The sequence below is a fragment of the Hemiscyllium ocellatum genome, chromosome 42 (genome assembly GCF_020745735.1).
Source record: "Hemiscyllium ocellatum isolate sHemOce1 chromosome 42, sHemOce1.pat.X.cur, whole genome shotgun sequence".
NCBI classification, from domain to species: Eukaryota; Metazoa; Chordata; class Chondrichthyes; order Orectolobiformes; family Hemiscylliidae; genus Hemiscyllium; species Hemiscyllium ocellatum.
Genome location: NC_083442.1, coordinates 29106587 through 29130076, shown reverse-complemented (window position 1 = coordinate 29130076; position 23490 = coordinate 29106587). Strand labels below are relative to the sequence as shown.

Sequence of the window (23490 nt, the reverse complement as noted above, 5' to 3'; positions counted from 1 at the left end):
CCATTTCAATGCCTGAAAATTGTACGCATGGAACTGAGTTTCCGAGCCAAAGCCCCTTCAACATTCAACGCCACCACTTTTTAAAAAATTAATTCACAAGACATGGTCCTCACTGGCTAGACCAATAGTTATTACCCATCCCTAGTTGCCTCAAACACAGTTAAGACTCACATTGCTGTGGGTCTAGAGTCACATATAGGCCAGAACAGGTAAAGATGGCAGTTTCCTTCCCCAACGTGAACTAGACATCATCAATGGCTTCATGGGCATTATTAGACTCTTAATTCGAGACTTTGTTTTAATTCAAACGCCACGTTGTGGCATAGCAGGATAATACCATTAGGCCATTGCTTCCCCACTCCCATCACTTTATAGTATTCTGTCTTAATCACAGAAGAATACATCTACCTTTGGTGCTATCCAAATCCCTCAACATTCTTCACTTGGTAGAATATGGCTGTCTGACCCTACAAAGATTTATTAAGACATTAGTACCCATGCAATTTCTCAGAGTCTGAATAGCAAATGAAGATGAGAATTATTGAGGAAAATCTTACTTGTTCCATTAGCCCCTTTGCTTCCGAAGAACCACGTACAACACATAAGCTCATTGGCCCAACACGACCTAACTGAGCTCTTCAAAGGTAAATCGAGCAAAACATTTGAAACCTACAGAACATCATTTGTAAAATAACCGCTCAACTGAAGAGAATGTAACCTTTACTTGAATTTAGTGTTCTGTTGGTCCTCCAATCCCACCAAGAATAAATATCAACAATGGCACCACCTAGTGGTTGACAGCATATGATCACATTCAATGTCCTCAATACAATTTGGAGGCTTCGATTTTGAATTGTGTTGAAATCAGATGAAGAGGAAATGTATGATTGAGCGATAAGAATGTGACAAATTCGATACAAAAAACAGAGAAGAGTAATTAAATGTCCTGTGATTATATTTTGCGAGGATAAATTATGATCTTCCAGCATATCTTTTCCGTTGATCAGAAGTTCAGAAGTTCTCATAGTGATGCATGAAGTGAGCCTGGTCTCTCTTGTTGATTTGCTGACAAGCTTTTTCCACGTTTTTGGTCAGTCCTGGTGGTCCACAGCTGAAAACTCCAATTTTTCCCACCTTTTGATAAATTTTAAACAAATTTAGCTTTGATCTAGTCCAACCCAACAGCATACCACCCTTCCACCCCATTGGCTCACTTGTTTTTAAGAATACGAAAGATTTCAAATCTCTGCAGTCACAAAATTCAGCTTCTATCTTCAGTAACTTTCTCCAGCTCCCCTTATTTATCACTCAGACAACATCTATGCTTGGCCAATCAAGCATGGTGAACAGTGATCCCTTACCAGACAGCTTAATTCATTGCAGAATAATTGAGCACATGCAACAAGATGGAAGGTGATGGTGGTTGAAGGGTACATATATGGAGATGGCAGTGGGGTAGGGGTTGAGGAGGGAAGCAATCTATAATTTGTGAAGATTTCCACCTGACTCCAACATGTTCCATTTACAAATACCTAAGCCTCATTGAGAGTTCAGTTGGGAGCATATCGCTGTTGAGTCAGAAATTTATGGGTTCATGTCCCAGGACTTGAGCATAAAATTCAGCTGGTGCTCAGTGCAGTAGCAAGGAACTGCCAGAGGGTCAGTACTGAGGGAGTGCCGCACTGTTGGAGGGTCAGTGCTAAGGGTGTACCGCATTATTGGAGAATCAGTCCTGAGAGAGTGTTGCAATGCCGCAAGGTCAGGACTGAAGGAATGCCGCATTATCGCAGGGTCAGTGCTGAGGGAGTGCCACACTGCCTAGGGTCAGTACTGAGGAAGTGCCACACTGTCGCAGGGTCAGTGCTGAAGGAGTGCCGCACTGTCACAGAGTTAGTGCTGAGGGAGTGCCACACTGCCGAGGGTCAGTACTGAGGGAGTGCCACACTGTTGGAGTTGCAGTTGAAATCTTAAGCTAGGTTCCACAATGTGGACAGAAAAGGTCATAATGAACTGTTCAAGAAAAAACAGTAAGCTCTCTTCAGTGTCCTGGCCAATACTGAATTTTGGACAATCTCATTCTGGTTGCTGATGGACACATGTCTACCTCAGAGGATTGTGCAGAGTTGATCTCCAGGATGATTGAGATCATTAAAGATGATCTTCAGTCAGTAATAGAAGCATCAGTCTCAACGTCAAACAGTGTTACTGTAGAGCTTTGAACTAAATATTATTGTTGGTGTCGAACAGCTAACCTCTATTGTGAATCTTCAAACCTGGCATTTTATATAAAAAGTGAATTGATGGTAACTGACAGGAATGAATTATCTTCCCTTCATGATATGCAGCTGTAACTTGCAAAGGCTCCAAACAGGGTAAATAAAGAGAAACTGTTTCCAATAGCTGAACAGTTGCTGGCCAGAAATTGAAGTCATTTGACAGAAGAGCCAAAGTTAACATGAGGCAAAACAGGTTTACTCAATGAGTGCTTATATGACCTGGAATACATCAACTGATACGGTAGGAGATGTATCAGTTTCTATGCGAATGCGGCCTTCAAAGGAGGTTTGGTTAAATACACTACCTAAAGGATGAAAATTACCGAGTTGTAGAGAAAGAGCAGAGGAGTGGGATGAATTGGATTTCCCATCATAAGGGTCCAGCCCAGAACTGGACCATTTTGTGCTGGACTTTTAAAAATTCTATTCAGTCCATGTCCTCACCCACTTATTTATTGTAAGTATGAAAGCCCTGTTGAAAGGGGCTAATGAAGGAGTTTAAAACTCAGTTCTCTAGCCCGAATGAGACAAAAAGAAGACACAAGGTCAGGACCTTGATCTCATCGATAGCAGACACAGAATCCTGACAGTGTAGAAGCAGGCCATTAGACCCATTGAGTCCACACCAATCTTCTGAAAAGCATCCCACCCAATTCCAGTAACTCTGCATTTCCCATGGCTAATCCACCTAGCCTGTGGATCCCTGGACACTATGGGCAACTTAGCATGGCCAATGCACCTAACCTGCACATCTTTGGACTGTGGGAGGAAACCCACGGGGAGAACGAGCAAACTCCACACAGACAGTCCGCCCGAGGATAGAATCAAACCCAGGTCCCTGGTGCTGTAAGACAACAGTGCTAACCACTGAGCTAATGTACTGCCCTTTGGATAAGGGGTTACTGTCTTAGCATGAAAGCAGATACTGAACTCACCTCTGGGTGAACATCCTGTAGTGAGTTGAAGAATGGTATAAACTGGGGTCTCCCAAAGTGAGTGATAGAACGAAGTCCTGTGAATAGGCTGCGGTTTGACACTTTCTGAAAGTGACGCTCACAGATATACTAGAGGAGACAGAAATATCAGAAAAGTAATAATGACATTAACACCTGAAAACCAATAAAATGGTTTAAAAGGATTAAAAGCGTGGACAGTAGCCTTTTTAATTATGGTGATGATTAGTGAACAAAATGAGTCACTGTTAACCATCGAGTTAATTATGCGAAAGTGAGGTCTGCAGATGCTGGAAATTCAGAGTCAGAAGCGTGGAGCTGGAAAAGCACAGCAGGTCAGGGAGAACCCGAGGAACAGGAGAGTCAGCCTTTCAGGCACAGGCCCTTCATCAGGAAGGGCTTATGGCCGAAACATCGATTCTTCTGCTCCTCGGATGCTGCCTGACCAGCTGTGCTTTTGTAGCACCACACTTCTGATTCATCGAGTTAACTACCCCATGTAAGGTACTGTGAACATCTGGTTGACCTGAATATTTTGAGCCTTGCAATAGCTGGTTAATACTTGACTTTAAATAATAGAGAATTGAAACTGGTCACTAGTGATCAATTAATCCTCATCAACATTTAGAGGCTTCTTGCAGCACAGTGGTGATGTCCCTACCTCTGACCTGGAAGGCCCAAGTTCAAATCCTACTTACACCAGAGGGGTATCATAGCATCTTTGAACAGACTGATTCTCAACCAACCTTCACCAAGATTTAATCCTCCCTTCATGGATTTGCTACCTCAACGTTGACTGATGTGGCAGAGATATCCAAGAGTGGTACATAAACTGGCAATTGGTATATTGGTATGCTGTGGACTGTTCCAAAATCAGTGTGTACACCCATAGCATCAGTATCTAGAAGTAAATTGTGTTTGGCTTATATTGAATATAGGGCATATGCTAATCTCTGTTGTCTGACCTTTGGAGACAAAGGGAATTTCATCATCAACTTATCAGACCATTAGGCTGCTCTCCGATTACAGAGCAATGATTGATAGTGCTTCAACCAGTGAATTTCCACGCCTCAGGTGAGGGAAGATGTTGAGAAGCAGAGCCCTTCACTGTAATCTCAGCCAGTGTGGGAATGGAACCCACCTTTCGCTGTACTGCATGCCCACCATCCAGCGGACTGAGCTAAATCAAATCCCTTGGCGGCTAAAGGAATGTCGTGCAAACAGGTAAAAGATTTTCTAGCATCTCAGGTGATGGAAATTGTTGTGTTGTCAGTTGACAATTCTCACCAGGAGGGGAAACCACAATTACTTACCAACATCGTAGTTCTGAGATCAAATTTTTCAGCGAGTTGGGTAATGTAGATATGGACAGAAACCAGATCATTTTTATCATTCTCCTCAACTTCACGAATTATATCCGCCATCCATTCGAACTGTCGCTGGGTCCGAGTCACCCAGATAAAATAGACCTAGCGGAGAAAAGGGTGAGGACACCTGAGCATGTGGAAGATTTGGTGCCAATAATTAGAGATTTTAGAGACTGGGAAAATTTGATGGGTTGTTCACCTTAGAGCAAAGAAAGCCAGAGAGATATAACAGGAGTGAACAATTAGGCATTTCGATAAATAATTAAGAATCATAGAATGGTTACAGCACAGAAGGAGGCCACTTGGCCCATCATATCTATGCTGGCTCTTAGAAGGAGAAATTCATGGAGAGCCGCCCATCCCCAGCTTCTCTATTTGACATTGCAGTTCCTTTCTTCCAGATAACAATGCAGTTCCCTTTGAAAGCCTTAATAAATGCATGCTCCAGCACACTCTCTGGCAGCACACCCTTCATCCTGATCCTTTGCTGCTTGGAAAGGGGAATTCTCACATCATTTCTGCTTAGACTCAGAGTCGTAGAAATGTCCAGTACGGACACAGACCCTTTGGTCCTACACGTTCATGCCAACCAGATATCCTAAATTAATCTTGTCCCATTTACCAGCACTTGGCCCTTATCCCACTAAACCCTGACTATTAATGCACCATCCAGATGCCTTTTAAATACTGTAATTGTCCCAGACTCCACCATTTCTTCTGGCAGCTCATTCCATATCGCACCACCCTTTGCATGAAAAAGTTGCCCCTTATGTCCCTTTTAAATCTTTCCCCTCTCTCCTTAAGTCTTTGGCCTCTAATATTGGACTCACCTATCCTGGGGAAAATACCTTGTCCATTTACCTTATCCGTGCGCCTCATGATTTTATAAACTTCTATAAGGTTACCCCTCAGCCTCCGACACTCCAGGGAAAATAGCCCCAGCCTATTCACCCTCTCCCTGTAGCTCAAACCCTCCAACATTGGCAACATCTTGGTAAATCTTTCAAGTTCAGAAGATATGAGATATATTTTTGATTAAAATTGCACTGCAAGTTAATAACATTATCAGTTTTGGGAAGTTGGATTCTAATATAAAGGTAAATTTTGATTTGCTTTAGTATTGTCACATGTACCTAAGAACAGTCAAAAGTGTTGTTTAGCGTGTAGTACAGGCAGGTCATAGCATACAAACATATAAAGATCATAGGGTGATTGAACAGAATATGGAATACAATGTTATAACTGCAAAGAAGGTGTACAAAGAGCAAGATCAACATTAGCTTGAAATTTGAGAGGAGTTTGTCTTCCAGTGCTGTGAAGGTCTGATTTTTTTAAAGACATGGGTCCGAAAGTCACCTGGAACAGTGAACTAAAGACAGTCTTTCTAAGACATCATTTGATTCAACCTAAACAACTCAATAAGCAACTTGATGAGATAATTGGTACTTATTATTGTCTTGTTTTTCTGACAAGGGAGAGGGAGATGAGAGGCCAGGAGTAAGTTGAATTCAGAAGATTCTTACCAATGTCACAAAGCTGGTCTCTTTTACTAAAATCTCTTCCTTTTCTCAAAGATACTGTATCCTTGATTTCTTTCAGAAGGGTCATAGACCGCTCCCATTTCTGAGATGACTAGTTTAGTACAGAGACTAAAGGGTATTGAGAGGCCTTTTTGTTTATATGTGAACAGATGAGACCTCAGGTCAAAGTGGTCATGTTTTACAAATGCTTAAAAATGTGTTGCTGGAAAAGCGCAGCAGATCAGGCAGCATCAAAGGAGCAAGCGAATCAATGTTTCGGACATAAGCCCTTCTTCAGGAATGAGGAGGGTGTGCCAAGCAGGCTAAGATAAAAGGTAGGGAGGAGGGACTCTTCCATCGCCAGACCATGGCAACACAGCGGTTGGAGGAAGAGCGACTCATCTTCCGCCTAAGAACTCTCCAACCACAAGGGATGAATACAGATTTCTCCAGCTTCCTCATTTCCCCTCCCCTCACCATTTCTCAGTCCCAACCCTCAGACTCAGCACCGCCTTCCTAACCTGCAATCTTCTTCCCGACCTCTCCACCCCCACCCCCTCTCCGGCCTATCACCCTCACCTTAACCTCCTTCCACCTATCGCATTCCCAACGCCCCTCCCCCAAGTCCCTCCTCCCTACTTTTTATCTTAGCCTGCTTGGCACACCCTCCTCATTCCTGAAGAAAGGCTTATGCCCGAAACATTGATTCTCCTGTTCCTTGGATGCTGCCTGACCTGCTGCGCTTTTTCAGCAACACATTTTTAAGCTCTGATCCCCAGCATCTGCAGTCCTCACTTTCTCCATGTTTTACAAATGACCTGTATAATCAAAAGGGAGTGGTCAGCTCTCTAACTGAGCAGTTCAGTCCAGAGCTAGTTGGGAGTTCAACAGTCATTGTGTGGAAACTCTCTCTCTCTCTCTCTCTCTCTGCCATTCTAACTTCAACCTGTAAGCATCTGTTCCGTTTTTTAACTGTGTTTTAAAACATTGAACATAGAAACATACAGCACAGAACAGGCCCTTAGGCCCACAATATTGTGCCAAGACTTAATCCTAATGCAAAATATAATAATAACCTACGCACCCCTCAACTCACTGCTTTAAGGGGGTTTGCTTATTAGGACCATTGTATATATTTGGAACAGCACAGTTAAGTTTAGTTTGGATAGACTGAGTTCTGTAGATGTTCTTTATTTTGTTCTTTGTGTTTCATTGTGTAATTTTGTGAATACATTTCTGTCTGTTTTAAAACCTAGTAGTTAACCTAACTAACTTACTCTGGGTAATTCTCATTGCACATTTACTGAAACAAATTGCAACGTTATGGTCTGGGTGCCTGCTCAAGAATATTTTGAGTGGGCTGGCCTAGTCCATAACATGGGCAGAAGGGAGGGCCTATTTTTGGCAACTTCCAGGCCCATAGAAATGGGCAGAAGTCTTAACCTGTTTCAGCAGTACAAGGTAACAAGGTTGGGAAAAAAAACCTTTCGCCTTCCTTAAAAATTAATGAGTTAGCCATTGTGTCTTGGGAAGAAGTGCTGATAATCACATCTGGAGAATGTGCAGAACATTTCTGAAAGGAAACACTTGCAACCTCATCGATTGAGTAAGAATTTAAGGAGTAAAGATGGGAATGCTACTCCACTGGGGTTGAGTATCTGTACATGATGTTGCTGGGAGAAAGGTTGAATCTTCCTTTTTGGTGTTCATGATAAGATCTTACCAAATAGTTACACAGATCTTTGATTTCTCTTTGATATAATAAGTCAAAGTACACTGGCAGCCTCTCGATAATACGTTCTGTGACTGATCACTATGGTAAACAAACTGCAAAATAAACTATCAAGCCAGGTTTCACTTTGGAATCTGACTCATTCAGTCTTACCACCATCTGCGATCTTAACCTTGAACAGTGTTTGTTGGAGCGAGTGATGTACTATCCCCCACCTCAGTAAGGGTGGAACACATTTGTAAAAGAGCCTGCTCTAGCAGATTTCATTACTTACCTTTTTGCAGGCGATCTTGCTGAACATCGATGACTTGAAGACGAGGTCTTTGAGAATTGATGAAAATGGTGTCACACCGATGCCTCCCCCAACCAGAACGGACACCTCAAACTGGTTCCATTCTTGATGACCCTCACCAAAAGGCCCGTCCAGATATATCTGCAGGACACAGGAAAGTTTCGGGTCAGTCAGAAGGCATTTAGTATGCAGTCACTTTGCGATTTGAAAATGTAATTCTTGGTCAAGACCAAGATCATTTTTTAGAAGTTCTCACTTTCCAAGGGATGTAGGCATTGCTGTAAAAAATGAGGTCTGCAGATGCTGGAGATCACAGCTGCAAATGTGTTGCTGGTCAAAGCACAGCAGGCCAGGCAGCATCTCAGGAATAGAGAATTCGACGTTTCGAGCATAAGCTGCTCAAGTTAGTATTTGGTGCTCATCCTTACTTACCCTTGCACTGAATAGATTGCAAGGGCTATTTCAGAGGGGAGTTAAGAATCAAACACCTTGCTGTAGGCTTGGACTCATTTAAAGGTCAGACCAGATAAGGACAGCAGATTTCCTTGTCTGAAGGACATGAGTGACCTAACAGCAATCAATGATGGTTGCGTCACTGTTGCCAAAACCAGCTTATTCCAAATTTATTAACTAATTTTAAATTCCCACCAGTTGCCGTGCTGAGATTTGAACCCCATGTTCTCAGAACACTAGAAACGAAAACAGAAAATGCTGGAAAACCTCAGCAGGTCTGGCAGCATCTGTGGAGAGAAATCAGAGTTAACTCAGTTCTGAGAAGGGTCACTGGAGAAGGGATGCTGGTTGGGCAACTCGTCACATCTGATTGGCCTATGCATTTCCATGGAGACAGCATCAGGGAAACTGTAGATTCCCCAGTTCTACAGCAATTCACAAAAGGTACAAGAAACATAGTAGGAGTTTAACATTCAGCTTATTGAAACAAAAACAGCAGTTGCTGGAAAAGCTCAGCAGATCTGGCAGCTTCTGTGCAGAGAAATCAGAGTGAATGTTTTGCGGTCAAACTACCCAGTCCGAACTTTCCCATGGCTGACCCACACTATGGGGCAATGTCCCATGGCCAATTCACCTTAATCTGCACATCTTTGGACTGTGGGAGGAAACCAGAGCACCCGGAGGAAACCCATACAGACAGTCGCTCAAGGCTGGAATCATACCCTGGGTCTCTGAAGCTGGTAAGCTGCAGTGCTAACCACGGAGCCACCCCTGAATCCAGCACCTTTTAAAAGCAGTTGGTCAATGCTGAACCACAATTAGAGTTTTGGGGGGGAAAGCTGGGAATCAGATTAAATGTGTAGCTCGACCAGAGGATCAACACTGACAGGGTAGGCTGAATAGCTTCCTCCCATGCTGTATTTCTCCATCAGCTGGGAGTTGCCTTGTCACTATTCCACCAGAATCTTATTTAAGAGCCTCTCAATCATTTCATTTTGCTAACTTGACTGTTGTTGTGATAAACAATGCCTTCAATATTGGGTGTGTAGGCCATGGCATCAGAATATGCTTATCATTCTCAAGACAATTAATGAATTTCAACGTAAACTGAGCACATTAAAATTCCATCAGTGGCAAGTCATAGATTAAGTATAGAAGTGGGCGGCACGGTGGCACAGTGGTTAGCACTACTGCCTCACAGCGCCTGAGACCCGGGTTCAATTCCCGACTCAGGCTACAGACTGTGTGGAGTTTGCACATTCTCCCCGTGCCTGCGTGGGTTTCCTGCGGGTGCTCCGGTTTCCTCCCACAGTCACAAAGATGTGCGGGTCAGGTGAATTGGCCATGCTAAATTGCCCGTAGTGTTAGGTAAGGGGTGTGTGTGTGTGTCCCCCATCCCTCGCTGTGTGTGTGTGTCCCCCATCCCTCGCTGTGTATGTGTGTGTGTCCCCTCGCTGTGTGTCCCCTCCCTCACTGTGTGTGTCCCCCCATCCCTCGCTCTGTGTGTGTGTGTCCCCCATCCCTCGCTCTGTGTGTGTGTGTCCCCTCGCTCTGTGTGTGTGTGTCCCCCATCCCTCGCTCTGTGTGTGTGTCCCCCATCCCTCGCTCTGTGTGTGTGTTGCGCTTCGGCAGGTCGGTGTGGACTTGTTGGGCCGAAGGGCCTGTTTCCACACTGTAAGTAATCTAATCTAAAGTCAGTTTAGAATAATTTTTACAACATTATGGACCTCACTGTCAGTGCTGGCACTAACAGTGCCCGTTCCCAATTGCTGTTGAGATGTGCTGGTTTATCACTGACCTTTGAATATAACTACATGTCTTGTTGGGCCATTTCAGGGGATAATAAAATATCCACGCAGTTTTGGTGAGTCTGGAGATCATATATAGGGCCAGGCAGGGTAAGGTGGAGAGTTTCCCTATCGCTATAGTTCATAAAGGCATTTTGTGGGCAATAAAATGCTTGCCAGTGATGCCCAGATCACATGAATTAATTTTGAAAAATCTAAAACCATCAAGTTGCTCTCGTGATTTGAGCTATCATAATAGCGTTCTTATCTTTCTCATTTACAGGTGCTGCACATTTTCATCTGTAACTGCTTTCCCTTTAACTTGACCACACCTGACTTCAGGATGTGGCACACAGTCTGCTTATAAGGTTTGACGCACATTAATAACCAGCAGGTATGATCTTAGGAAACCATGTAATGGAATTGTGTGACAGTTCCTGAATGACACCTTTTCCCATTCTTAAAAGATGTCAGACTCAAAATGGAAATGTTCAGATGAAGGAGGGGAGTCTTTCCTAATCACTATAGCTCCTTGTGGAACTAGCTGTGTGCAAATTGATAATTGAAATATATTTTCCAAACTTATCCCTTTGCAGTAAAGGACATTGGTGAATAACTTTAAGCTGAGAATTCATTACATTCACCTTCACTTGTGTATTACCTTTGGGTTGCCTCCGAGTTTTCCGACATTCTCCGGTGAGTAGGTTTCTCGTAACTTTGTCGTCCAAGGCCCCACTGCCCTAATATGGAGGCTGAGGGTGTCCTCATTTGGGGCTGAGGTCAGTGTGAAGGGATGATACTCATCAGCACCCAGGGATAAACATGCGATACGCACCCACTGCCCAGACTTGTACTCAAAGTCCTGGGGCCGTTTAAATTCAAGGTACGTTACACCTGCAACCAAGAACAAAAAACAGCTAAGTAGCCGGTGTCGGTGCCTGAAGGTGAGGACCTCAGCGTATCTTCCAACTGTGGCCAGAGTTCAAACATCACTCCCCTGGCTACAATCCCAGCCTGATGTCCTGTGATCAGGATGTATGTGACCTTATATTGCAAGCTATTCTTCCTTTCTGGGCATTGGTGCCTTTGCATCATATTTTGCAAACACCCTAAATTTGAGCTTTAATATTGGTAATTAGGTTAGATATCTCTCGATAAGTAATGGATAAAATAAAATCTTAAAAATAACGGTTCCTGCCACACAACACTACAGATACTATAGGTTTACCCATATATCATGTAATTCTATATGTAAAGGTAACGTCACCAGAGTCTCATCAGACCATAGTCTGTTCTCTCATTAGAGAGAGAGAGAGACATGAATGGTGGTGGTTGAACCTAAGGGTCACTACGCCCCAGATGAAGGGAGAAATTGAGATGCAGAGTCCTCAATGATAACCTCAGCCAGTTTAGGAATGGAACCCACGGCAGCATGACGACTCAGTGGTTAGCACTGCTGTCTCACAGTGCCAGTGAGCGAGGTTTGATTCCAGCCTCGGGCAACATGTCCTCCCTGTGTCTGCATCGGTTTCCTCCAGTTGCTCTGGTTTCCTCTCACAAAACAAAGATGTGCGGGTCAGGGTGGGTTGGCCATGGGAAATTGCCCCATGGTGTCCAGGGATGTGCAGGTTAGGTGGGCTAGCCATGGGAAATGCAGGGTTACAGGGATAGGGTGGGGAGGATGCTGTTTGGAGGGTTAGTGTGGACTTGACAGGTGAATGGCCTGCTCCTACAACACAGGGGTTCTATAATCCATGCTGCTGGTGTCACCCTGCATTACAAACCAGCCGTCCAAGTGAATCCACCGCTAGCTCCATATGAATCTTACACCGTCTTCTATAATAAATATGGGCTCAAAGGCCAGTCTCAATCATGGTTACTGTGAGACTTACATCAATTGTTAAAGAAGCCCATCTGGTTCTCTAATGTTCTTTAGTGAAGGAACTTGCCCTCCTTACCCAGTCTGATGTTCAGCTGACTCCTGACCCACCACAATGTGGTTGACTCTTATCTGCCTTCTGAATTGGCCTAGCAAACCCCTCAGTTCTAGAGTATTTAGGATTGAGCAATACATGCAGTCCTTGCCAGTCGTGACTACCTCCCATTAAAAACAAAACAAGATTAAATAAATATACCAGACCAAAACACATACATTACCCAATCCCATATCTGCCATATCATGTTATGAGTAATCATTATTTATCTACAGTAAATTACAAAGTTACAGATATTACATTTTATCTCACAACTTAGTTTTATTGGTGCTGACTAGTTAAGGGAGATTGGCATTTAAATAAATCATCCCATGTTTGTTTGGTCTGTGATGACATGTAACACATCAATACCATTCAGGTTAATATCATTACTAAACAAAGTATAACAATATGCTCACTATTAATTACTCAACAACAAGTTCCACTGAACATGTTAGTGATTGATATGGTTTTATTATAATTCCAGAGAAGCACAGTCCAACCGAGCTCATAGCTCAATTCACCAGAATTTCAAACAAGTTGATTCCCCTGGACAACTGATAAGGGTCTGAAAGTTATGACAGCATTTTGAATATAGTCATAGAGTCATGCAGCACGAAAACAAACATTTCGGTCCACATAACCCCAAACTAAATTAGTTCTACCTGCTTGCTCCAGGCCCATATCCCTCCAAACCTGTCCTATTCATGCACTTATCTAAGTTTCTAAATGTTGTAACTGTTCCTGCATCCACCACTTCCTCAGGAAGTTCATTCCACAAGCGAACTACGCTCTGTATAAAATGTTTTCCCCTCATGTCTTTTTTTAAAAATATGCCCCTTAGTCACAAAATCCCCCAACCTAGGGAAAAGATACCTACCATTAACCATATCTATGCTCCTTATGATTTTATAAATCTCTACAACATCACCCCTCAACAATTCCAATACACACATGACCAACTATGTTCTTGAAAGCTCGAAGTATAAAAGTCTAAAGGTGGCAAGGAAATCGTTGGTCTTTTGGTGTCTGTGTGGATAGCAAAGTGGAACAGATTCTGGAAGCAGAGAGGGGAAGAGATGAGTGTGGGTAATGTTAAGCAGATGAGATCATCATGACTGATCAGAGACCATCAGCAACATTATAGCATGTGGCACAGTGAGCACATGTTTGGTTTCTGTGGTCAGTCCCACTCCCCTGCTCTATCCCTAGAACCCTGCCAATTCATTTCCCTCTCAGTCTAATTTGTTATTGACGTTGGGGAGGAGTTTGAAACGAGGGTCAAGATGATCTCTGTGGCCTCATATCTCCGACTGTAGGCAACCGGGGAGTTTGATGGAACAATGAACATCAAGATTTGAGAACAGAGGAAAACTAGGTTTATCTGAGGTGAAGTTATATTGGATAAAAATATGTCTCAACAAATCTGATCAAGCATATTAGTTGCTTGTTGTGTGAGTCTATCACCAGATTGGGATAATGGTTTCAGATATGACATTTGAAATTGTCTTCAGAACTCAAAGATTGCCTCTGAGTGTTTTATTCACTGCTACCATTTGTACAGGACCTTTGTGTGAGGAGTCAATGGTGATAGCTCAGTGCATTACAAATATGGGTTGTGATTCTCAGTAGGGGGCGTGAGTTTTAAGATCATGAGGTCCGAGGCAGAATAGGCTGCTATGGAGCCCAGAGGAAGTGAAGTGTACAGCGTAAAAGTCACAATGAGGTAAGGCATTTAGATCCTGCACAGGGACAATGTTTTTAGATCAAGGTATTGCACAAAACAAATAGGTCCTTTGAGGCTTTCACTGAATGCACAAGTATGAACAGGAGGAGGCCATTCAGCCCGTCAAGCTTGGTTTGCCATTCTATCAGATCATGAACGAGAGATGATCGCTTTGAAACAAAAAAATTAACGGGGTCAGTACTAGGAATATGCTTCCACTCATCTAGGACCAGAGAGCAGAGTCTCAGAATAAAGGGGCACCAATTTCAGACTGAGATGAGGAGGAATTTCTTCTCTCAGAAGGCTGTGGGTCTTTGGAACTCCTTGCCATAGAGAGGGGCAGAGTCCTTGTGCATATTTAAGGCTGAGAGAGATGGATTCTCGATCAATCGGGGAGTGAAGGCTTATGGGGAAACACAAAGAAGTGGACGTGAGGAAAACTGGATCAACCAAGAATCTATTGATTCGAGGGGCTGTTCCAATTGCTTATGGGCGCATCTCTATCCACCTGTAATTTCGCCAAATCCTTTACCAAAACAAAAATATCAGTTTGAAGTTTTCCAAGCAGCCTCTGCAGGTCTGGAAGCATCTGTGGACAGAAATCAGAGTTATTGTTTCGGGGTCCAGCGAGCCTTCCTGAGAACCCAGCTTTTTGGAGCGGGGGGAGAGTTTTGGATTTCTGTGGATTACATTTCAAGTGAAGTAATTTTGTTATGTCACCCATTACATGGCTGAGCTCTTGTTTTAAGGTCTTTTCCCCCTTGATCTACATTCCCCAATGAAAGGATATTGCTTCTCTATAACTTAGCAAATCCTTTGAACACTTCAGACAAGTCAATCCTTAACCATCAATACTCAAAGTAGGTACAAGGCTAAACCATTCCATTCTATCCTCAAGAACTTAGTCCAACAGCGGGCAAGGTGAGGATTAACACTTGGCACTATGGTACCTGAGGGCAGCAATTCAGCTTTGACTACAGTGACTTCCTTCTTCTTCCTGCTGAGGCTGATGAGTTTGTCACACAAGTAGATAAGTCCAGGCGCAATGAAGTACAAGTAGAAACTCTGTTGTTGGATCAGATTCGAACTCCCGTGAATGAGAATCTGTGAGAGACAAACAAATGAAATGGAGTGGTTGGGAATGAATCTTAAAAATCTGGGTCTACACAATTTTAGGGGGGAGCAAAGGTCCATGCTATATCTATCCCCAGTTGCCCTTGAGAAGGAGCTGCCTCCTGGAACAACATAAGATGAAGGTAAACCCTGTGAGGCTGTTAGGGAGGGAATTTTACACGGCGATATTAAAGGTATGGTTGATTGGGTTACAACCTCCATGGGGGATCGTTCAACCAAAGTAACCACTCCCCCGCAAAACTTACTGATATGTTCATGCTGCGTGTAGCTTTTATCTTAAAACAAATTCCTACAAGTTTAATGTGAATTGACAGGAAAATTGTGGGCTGCACGATCAATAAATTATACATGGAGTAGCTGATATAACAAAGACTATCTGGCATCACTGCATTGCTTCCAGGTCAAAGGCCAGCAGAATACGTCTGTAAATCAGGATAGTATACACCCTTACTCTTTTGGGCAGTGAATACTCTGTGAGTTGGTCTTCTCACCATTCCAGTTCAACATAAGAAATCAGAGCCTATACAGACTGTTCAGGTCCTTATGCCTGCTCTGTCATTCAGTCAGATCAAGGCTGATGTGATTGTCATTATAACTACACTTTCTTGCCCATTTCTATAATCCTAGACTCCCTTGTAGAGCAAAATTCTGTCTCGAGCAACCTTGAATTTGATTTGATTTGATTTATTGTTGTCACATGTACCTAGCTACAGTGAAGAGTTTTGTTTTGCAGCAGTACAGGCAAATCATCGAATCATAAAATCTGGGAACAACAAACCCACACTGACTCTCCAAAAAGCATGCCTTCCCCCAACCCCCCAGACTCATCCCTATCCCTGCAACCCTGCATTTCTCATGGCCAATCCACCTAACCTGCACATCCCTGGACATAATGGGCAATTTAGCATGGCCAATCCACCTAATCTGCACATCTTTGGACTGTGGGAGGAAACCGAAGCATCTGGAGGCAACCGGGATGTGCAAACTCCCAAGGCTGGAACTGAACCAGGGGATTCCTGGCACTGTGAGGCTGCATTGCTAACCACTGAAACACTGCCACCCCATACAAAATGCATTAGGGTTAAAGAACACAGCGAGGAATACAATGTTACAGCTGTAGAGAAGGTGTACAGAGAGTGAGATCAACATTAGGTTTAAAATTTGAGAGGTCCACTCAGATGTCTAATAACAACGGGGAAGAAGCTGTTCTTGAATCTGTTAGGCATATATCTTTAAACTTTTATATCTTCTGCCCGACGGAAGAGATTGTAACCAGGGTGGGAGGGGTCATTGATGATGTTGGCTGCCTTCCTGAAGCAGCGGGAAGTGTAAATAGATGAAATCTGTATAACAATGAAAAGATGCAAAGATTTGACATTAAGGTAAAGGGCCAGGATTATGTTAAGGGCATACCAGCTGTAGATGTTCAAGAAGGTGACCCAATCATTAGCTTCTCAAGCTAAACTGATAAGCAGTACATATTGTTTATGAGTGACAATAAGTGATAGCCAAAACATAAGGCTGACTTAAAAAAAATGTGATCAAAGCAGCAAAGTCACATTTGCAACCAAATGGTGGTTCGTGTATAAGATTAATTACCAGAATGTACAGAATAACGTAGAGGTGGTGAGTCACCCAGAAAGCTCGGAAGCTCATCCGACGGAGCTGGCGTGAAGCGAAGACGTACATAATCGCCATGACAACAAGAAGTAGAACACCGGTCATTCCTAAAATTGAAAACATTTAACAATATTACATTCTCTCCCTGTACTCCCTCAATCCCTAAGCAATGCCCCACATTCATTAGTTCCATTATCAAAACTGCCTGCGATCTCTAGACCAACTTTCCTAAATGTCGTGCACACATTGATACGGGAGCGTTGTAAAACACATTTTACACTGAGCCAGATAAGAAGATATTATAGTGGGTATGCAAAAACAAGTTCAAATAGAGATTTTTAAGGATGATCTTGAAGTGGGTAAAGAGACAGAGTTTTAGAGAGGGAATTCTAGAGTTTAAAGTTTGGGTTTCTAAAGGTTTAAGTCACCTTTAATGCTCATGAATAATGGAATGCTTATGTGATATTTGTAAAGAAACATGTGTAATTTATTTATATGACAATGTTACTTTTGGAGTTTGGATTTTATTCTAGTGGCATATGGGTATTGATTATTTATTTGAAGGGCTTCATTTGAAATGAAGCAAGGTCAGCAAGTCTTTCGGGAACAGTGACCTAATCGGGTACGTGTCAGAGAGCAGGTGACTGCAATCAAGGGCTTGGGTGACATCCTCAAGTGTTAATGGAATAAGTTGTTTATACTGTGGGGTTTGTGACGGGTAAGGCAAAAGTGGGTACTGCAGATGCTGAAGTTTAGAGTCAAGATTAGAGTGGTGCTGGAAAAGCACAGCAGGTCAGGCAGCGTCTGAGAAGCAGGAAAGTCACGTTTCGGGCAGGACCCCTACATCAGGAATGAGAAACTTGTGCCTCAGAAATTAGTGACAACTAAGGCCATTAGCTTTGTATTCAGCTCAGAATCAAGTTCTTTTACAGTTGAGTTCAGGAAACAGTAGAGTGGTTGCCAGCAGCAAGTATAACTTCCCTCTTAGAAAGGAGACTTTCAGGGCAGTTCAGGGCATCAGTCACCCTAGCAGATGTTAATTTATGCAGCTTCCCAAACCAGGAGAGTTTGGTTAGAAATCATTGCTTAGAAATTGGTTAGAGTTTGGTTATTAGAACTAAGAAATGTTAGGCTCTCCGATTTGTTGAAGAGTTGATGTTGGCAAGTTGGGAAAAGGTTCATTGAATTGTCTCCATTTTCCAAAGCCAATGCAATGTTGGGAGTTGGTGAAGTTAAACCCTAAAGGGTTGCGATAGGAATATAATTTCTCTGGATTTGAGTTTATGTAATGGATAGAGTCAGGAAACAGGTTGGAACTTTGTTTCACTGTATTTTAAGATCTTTCTAACTATGGTTTATATCGAGAGAATTTTGTTTTTATTTATTTCTTCTGTTGTTCAAGAAACTCCACAGCTCATGTGACAATGTTTTGATGAATAACTACCAGAACCTATGACTTATCAAGCTAGATTTCTGACTTGGCAGATTATAGGCTCTGTTGGATATTCTGAGATTTGATTTGACTAGTTGTAACATCAGCTGAGATTAGAACAGGAGTAAATTCTGAAGTTAATGCACGGTTCAAAATGTTCTAACACATCTATGTATTGTATATCGTGTTCCTTTTAAATGTATGAAAGAAACGCACTGGATGGTCACAAGGTCATTGATCAAATAATCCCTCTTTATGTTGATATTCTAGTCACTCAGGAACAACGGTAACAGTTACCTGGAATCGTCTCAAAGAACCACCAGTAATATTTCTGTGGGAGCTCTGATCTGCAAGGCAAAAATAAAACGAAATGTAAATTCAAATTTAGATCCTCTGCATCACATTTCAGACACCAGTCACTAGCAATGTGTCTCTTGTTAAATGTGTGGTCACATTATTATCTGTTTCGCACAAATCTGCAGAATGTTTGAACTAATGAGACCAGATTTTATTTTACAAGAAGGCAGACAAGACTTTAACCTTTCCTTTCAGCTGCAAGAGTTTCAGTGCAGGACTGAAATGAGCCCGAAAATCACGGGGAATTCTTTTATGTGTCTCATGGTCTCAATGCCATTTACCTTCCAGTTTCTGTACTTCTGTTCAATCATAAGTGGAAGGAAAATTGATGCATAAATTGGACTAGCACTGCCAATGTTGACAAATGATCAAAAATCATCCTTTCAGAACGAATTGTTTCGAAACAAAGCTGTGCCTTTTTCACCAGAGAGATTAAAGGTTTGAAACCCACTTTGTAGTGTTCCATTTATTTTGGAAGTCAAACCATTTGTAGCTTCTTTCTCAGTGTGTTTTTTGAAAGGAAGGTGACTCACAGTGCCACTACCCCTCAGCATGTATGTAACAAGGAGGCAGGTCCGATTCCACCCCCTAATAAGAATGGGGATTAAACCCCATGTCACTGGCACCAATCTGATGCACAATGGCCATTCAGCACCAGAGAAGTCAGGAGCTCAGGAGAATGATGTTCTTTTCATCACATGGCTGACCAGGAATCTCTCACTATGGGCCTGTGTTGGAAGGATTTGTAGGTTGATCCTCTGCCTGTGTAGCCACGTGATGAATGCATTTTCTTTGTCCATCAGGTCCTGGAATGGGACTCAAATGTGGAGCTCCTCGCCCAGAGGCTGGGGGACTGTCCACTGCTTGAACAAAGCCTCCCGGATTGTGTCTGTAGCTTGGCAACTTTTCACTGGAGCTGTTGCTGTTTTAGGTACCACTTCCAAATCTAGCTACATCGACCAGAGGATGACTCCACACTTGACCCAGACTCAATCCAATTCAGGTTACCTCACGAAGGCAGAGGTTGGGGAGAAAGCCACATACCTCAGCCAGAATGTGCTGAGACACGTTAAGGTGCGGAGATGGTAGTACTGTCAGAAGAGTGTTAGCACTGGTACTGTTTGCTGTGTGGAATTTAGAGGGTGTCACTGACTGATATGAAGTGTAATCCAGTCTGACTCGCTCTACTGCAATTGGAATTTTAACATTGAGACACTGAATTGTCATGTGCAGCTCATGCAGATCAAGAATTTTAATGTCTGTGAAAAAGAAACCCAAGAATAATTTAATTGTTAATTACAAGCCCCTGGATTGAGAGTGCCCCAGTGATGTGCATCGATCAATATTACGGAATTGGTGGCTTCCACTGCCAATAGGGGCCCAGTCAATAAGAAGCTCTGGACTATAAGGCTTCTTTTGATCTCTAATTCAGTATTCTACAATAGTAGCTTTGTCCTCTGTGTCCACACACTGAAGCCGCCCCATCCTGTGTTTGTTCTGCCTCCCTTTTTTCCCTGCTGGCTTCCCTCACTTGCTTGGCCAGTTATAAACACTCGGCCATTCACTGAAACCCAAGTCAGCTGATTGGAAGCCTTTCCAAGGGTCAAGGGTGTCTGGGGAGATGCGATCTGGAACTTACCCATCATCGAAGAACACACTGGGGAACAGGCAGGCAAGGCTGCTGAGGGAACTGACACAGAAAGAGTAGACATTCACACCATGTCCAGCACTGTGTAAAACTAGGGGAATCAAGAGAAATGTTACAATAGTAAGCAAACCGTTTCATTTACAACTTGCATACAATATAATAAAGTTACCTTTGTCCCAGAAGTGTTCTCTATCCTTAGTGAGAGACTCCTGGTGGTGGTTTAACCTGAAGGTCCCTACGCCTCAGGGTGAGGGGACAGGTGGAGTAGGAGAGTTCTTCATGGTAACCTCAGCTGGTTCGGGGAACTGAACTGTCAGTGTCACTCTGTATTGCAATTTAACCATCCAAGCTAACTGACCCCCTATGCTACACAGAATGCAATAAATAATATGCACTGCAGTGTCATATCCCTGCGATATGTTGTAATACTCTCTATGTCTCTACTATAAGTATTAGCCAAGAACCAAACAGTTTGACAGAATACATCAAGTAGATTAGGTGAAGTTGTGTGGAAGATAGATTCTAGATACAACCATGAACTAGGTACAAATAGAGGCCATTCAGCCCTTCAAATCTCCTCCACTATTTTATAAGATCGAGACTGATTCGATTATGGCCTCAACTCTACTCTCCTCTCTGCTGCTGACAGCCTTTGACTCCCTTGTCAATTAAGAATCTATCTAACTCAGCCCTGGACACCAATCACACCATTGTTGATGTCTTCTCTAAGCCTCTCTTTACAGTGAATCATTCTGAACCCTCCCCATTGCTTCTAACTAATAAAAGTCTGATGTGGAAATCTCCCCTGGTGCCAAGAATTATCAGCCATGCCCCAGTGAGCCTTAGAGTCTAGCTACGGGAAATTTCTTGCTTTCTTCTGGAGCTGTGCTTTGGGTTAAACAGCTTTTACTGACCTTGAAGCTTCCCTCGGTACCAACAAGTGGTCTGTAATTGTCTACAGGGTTCTACAACACTTAAACATCATAGGCATCATGGAGCAGAACAATTACACAGGATGTATAACGCAGCAAGAGGCCATTTGGCCCAATTGATCTGAGTTAAACACCTCTCCTCACCGTGGGCGGCATGGTGGCACAGTGGTTAGCACTGCTGCCTCACAGCGCCTGAGACCCGGGTTCAATTTCCGACTCAGGTGACAGACTGTGTGGAGTTTGCACATTCTCCCCGTGTCTGCGTGGGTTTCCTCCGGGTGCTCCGGTTTCCTCCCACAGTCCAAAGATGTGCAGGTTAGGTGAATTGGCCATGCTAAATTGCCCAAAGTGTTAGGTAAGGGGTAAATGTAGGGGTATGGGTGGGTTGCGCTTCAGCGGGTCGGTGTGGACTTGTTGGACCGAAGGGCCTGTTTCCACACTGTAAGTAATCTAATCTCTCTATGTTCTTCCAATCATTTCTCTTTCACTTGCCTGTACAGAAATCGAACTTTACTGGAAAAGGGAAACGTTTTAAGCAAAAATGTTTTGTCTTGCAATCATCAGGACCAACACAAGAATACCAAATTTCAAACAATCACAATGGGAGAAACAGGAGCTGCCTGACTGAGAAGCCAACACAGTGGCATTGCTAAACAACAGCTACCTACAGGCTATCCAAACTCTTGGCTAGTCTAATACAAAAGGAGAGTTTGAACATCTAATGTTTAGGGAGAATGTGTTATTATGTACATCAGTTCTAGCAAGTACAAATAAGTATCATTACGAACTTGACTGACTATGCTAACTTGTTAGTATGGCTATCGGCGTATGCGAGTTTGTTCAGCAAATGTCATGGAATCACATTGAGCAGCAGATATTTTGATTTGGGTTTTGGAAACATGGGCTGGCTGAATACATTCTGTTCTCTGCCAATAACAAACTGAAGGTGCACGCTGTTTAATTTAATCAGCTAATTACTGCAGCAGATTTTTTTTTTAGAATTAGAATCCCGACAGTGTGGAAGTAGGCCCTTTGGCCCAAGAAGCCCATGCTGACCCTCCGAAGAGTAACCCACCCAGACTCATTCCCCAACCCTATTATTCCACATTTACCCTTGAGTAATGCACCTAACCTACACATCTCTGAACACTAAGGGCAATTCAACATGGCCAATCCACCTGACCTGCACATGTTTGGATTGTGGGAGGAAACTGAAGCACCTGGAGGAAACCCATGCAGACACGGGGAGAATGTACAAAGTCCACACAGAAAGTTGCTTGAGGCTGGAATCGAACCTGGGACCCTGGTGCCGTGAGGCCGCAGTGATAACCACTGAGCCCCATACCACCCGTATGTAAGATGACTTACATAAAAGCATCACAATAGCACATAACACTGTTCAACGGTGTGCTAGGCAGAACACTGACAGTATGTCTCTCTTTCTTACTCTCTTATGGACTTTCACCTCAAGTACAATTGACTATCACAACTGCCTTTTGGTTCATGAGTCACAGGAGTGTAATGTTCTTGTGCACCTTAATGGGCTCTAGATATGAACCAAGGAAAATGCTAGCGATATCACAAAGAAAGCAAACTAACTTGCAAGTACAACAGCCGACATTGCAACCCAACGATGGAAGTCCACAGCAGCATCGAAGGGAATGTAATAGTTGAGGAAGGTTTCACGCAGGAAGGTGATGAGGTTACGACACATCGTAAGGAGAATGTAGGAGTACATGAAGGAGACACTGGCTGCTGAGCCACGTGAAATGATAATGCCAACGTATGTAGTTTGTGGGATCCCAGTTGTCTCTGCACCAATTGCATAGTCTGGACAAAAGAGAAAAATGAACCTTAGAAAATTGACTGAGTACAAATTAAATTTGCATGGATTATAACTTCAAATAAGTGGACTTGAGAGGATAAGGCTTCACTATTTCCCAGTTCTAAGAGACCAGGAGGTACGTTTACTCATCTTACAAAGAGACATTCAAAAACAATGAATTGCTTCCTGCAACAGGAAAGATGTTGTGATACTTGAAAGGGTTCAGAAATGATTTGCAAGGATTTTGCCAGGGTTGGAAGGTTTTAGCTATTGGGAGAGGATGAAGAGGCATGGGCTATTTTCCCTGAAGGGTCAGAGGCTGAGGGGTGACCTTATAGAGGTTTGAAAATCATGAGGGGCATGGATAGGGTGAATAGCTAAGGTCTTTTCCCCAGGGTAGGGGAATCCAAAACTAGAGGGCATAGGTTTAGGGTGAGAGGGGAAAAATATAAAAGGGACCTAA

General features: G+C 43.1%; 1 protein-coding gene across 1 annotated transcript in view; it reads right to left on the bottom strand.

Annotated features, from left to right (window-relative positions):
- Positions 1 to 1011: 1011 nt before the first annotated feature.
- The window catches only part of duox (dual oxidase), an 82002-nt gene continuing 59523 nt past the window's right edge, over positions 1012 to 23490 (bottom strand). Inside the window, exons 25-34 of the mRNA XM_060853674.1 lie at positions 22802 to 23032; positions 20262 to 20361; positions 18563 to 18612; positions 16813 to 16940; positions 15030 to 15183; positions 11042 to 11274; positions 8123 to 8281; positions 4543 to 4698; positions 3212 to 3340; positions 1012 to 1134 (exon numbers count right to left, since the gene is read on the bottom strand). Of these exons, the coding sequence (XP_060709657.1) occupies positions 1012 to 1134; positions 3212 to 3340; positions 4543 to 4698; positions 8123 to 8281; positions 11042 to 11274; positions 15030 to 15183; positions 16813 to 16940; positions 18563 to 18612; positions 20262 to 20361; positions 22802 to 23032 (1463 nt within the window). The remainder of the gene's footprint in view (positions 1135 to 3211; positions 3341 to 4542; positions 4699 to 8122; positions 8282 to 11041; positions 11275 to 15029; positions 15184 to 16812; positions 16941 to 18562; positions 18613 to 20261; positions 20362 to 22801; positions 23033 to 23490) is intronic.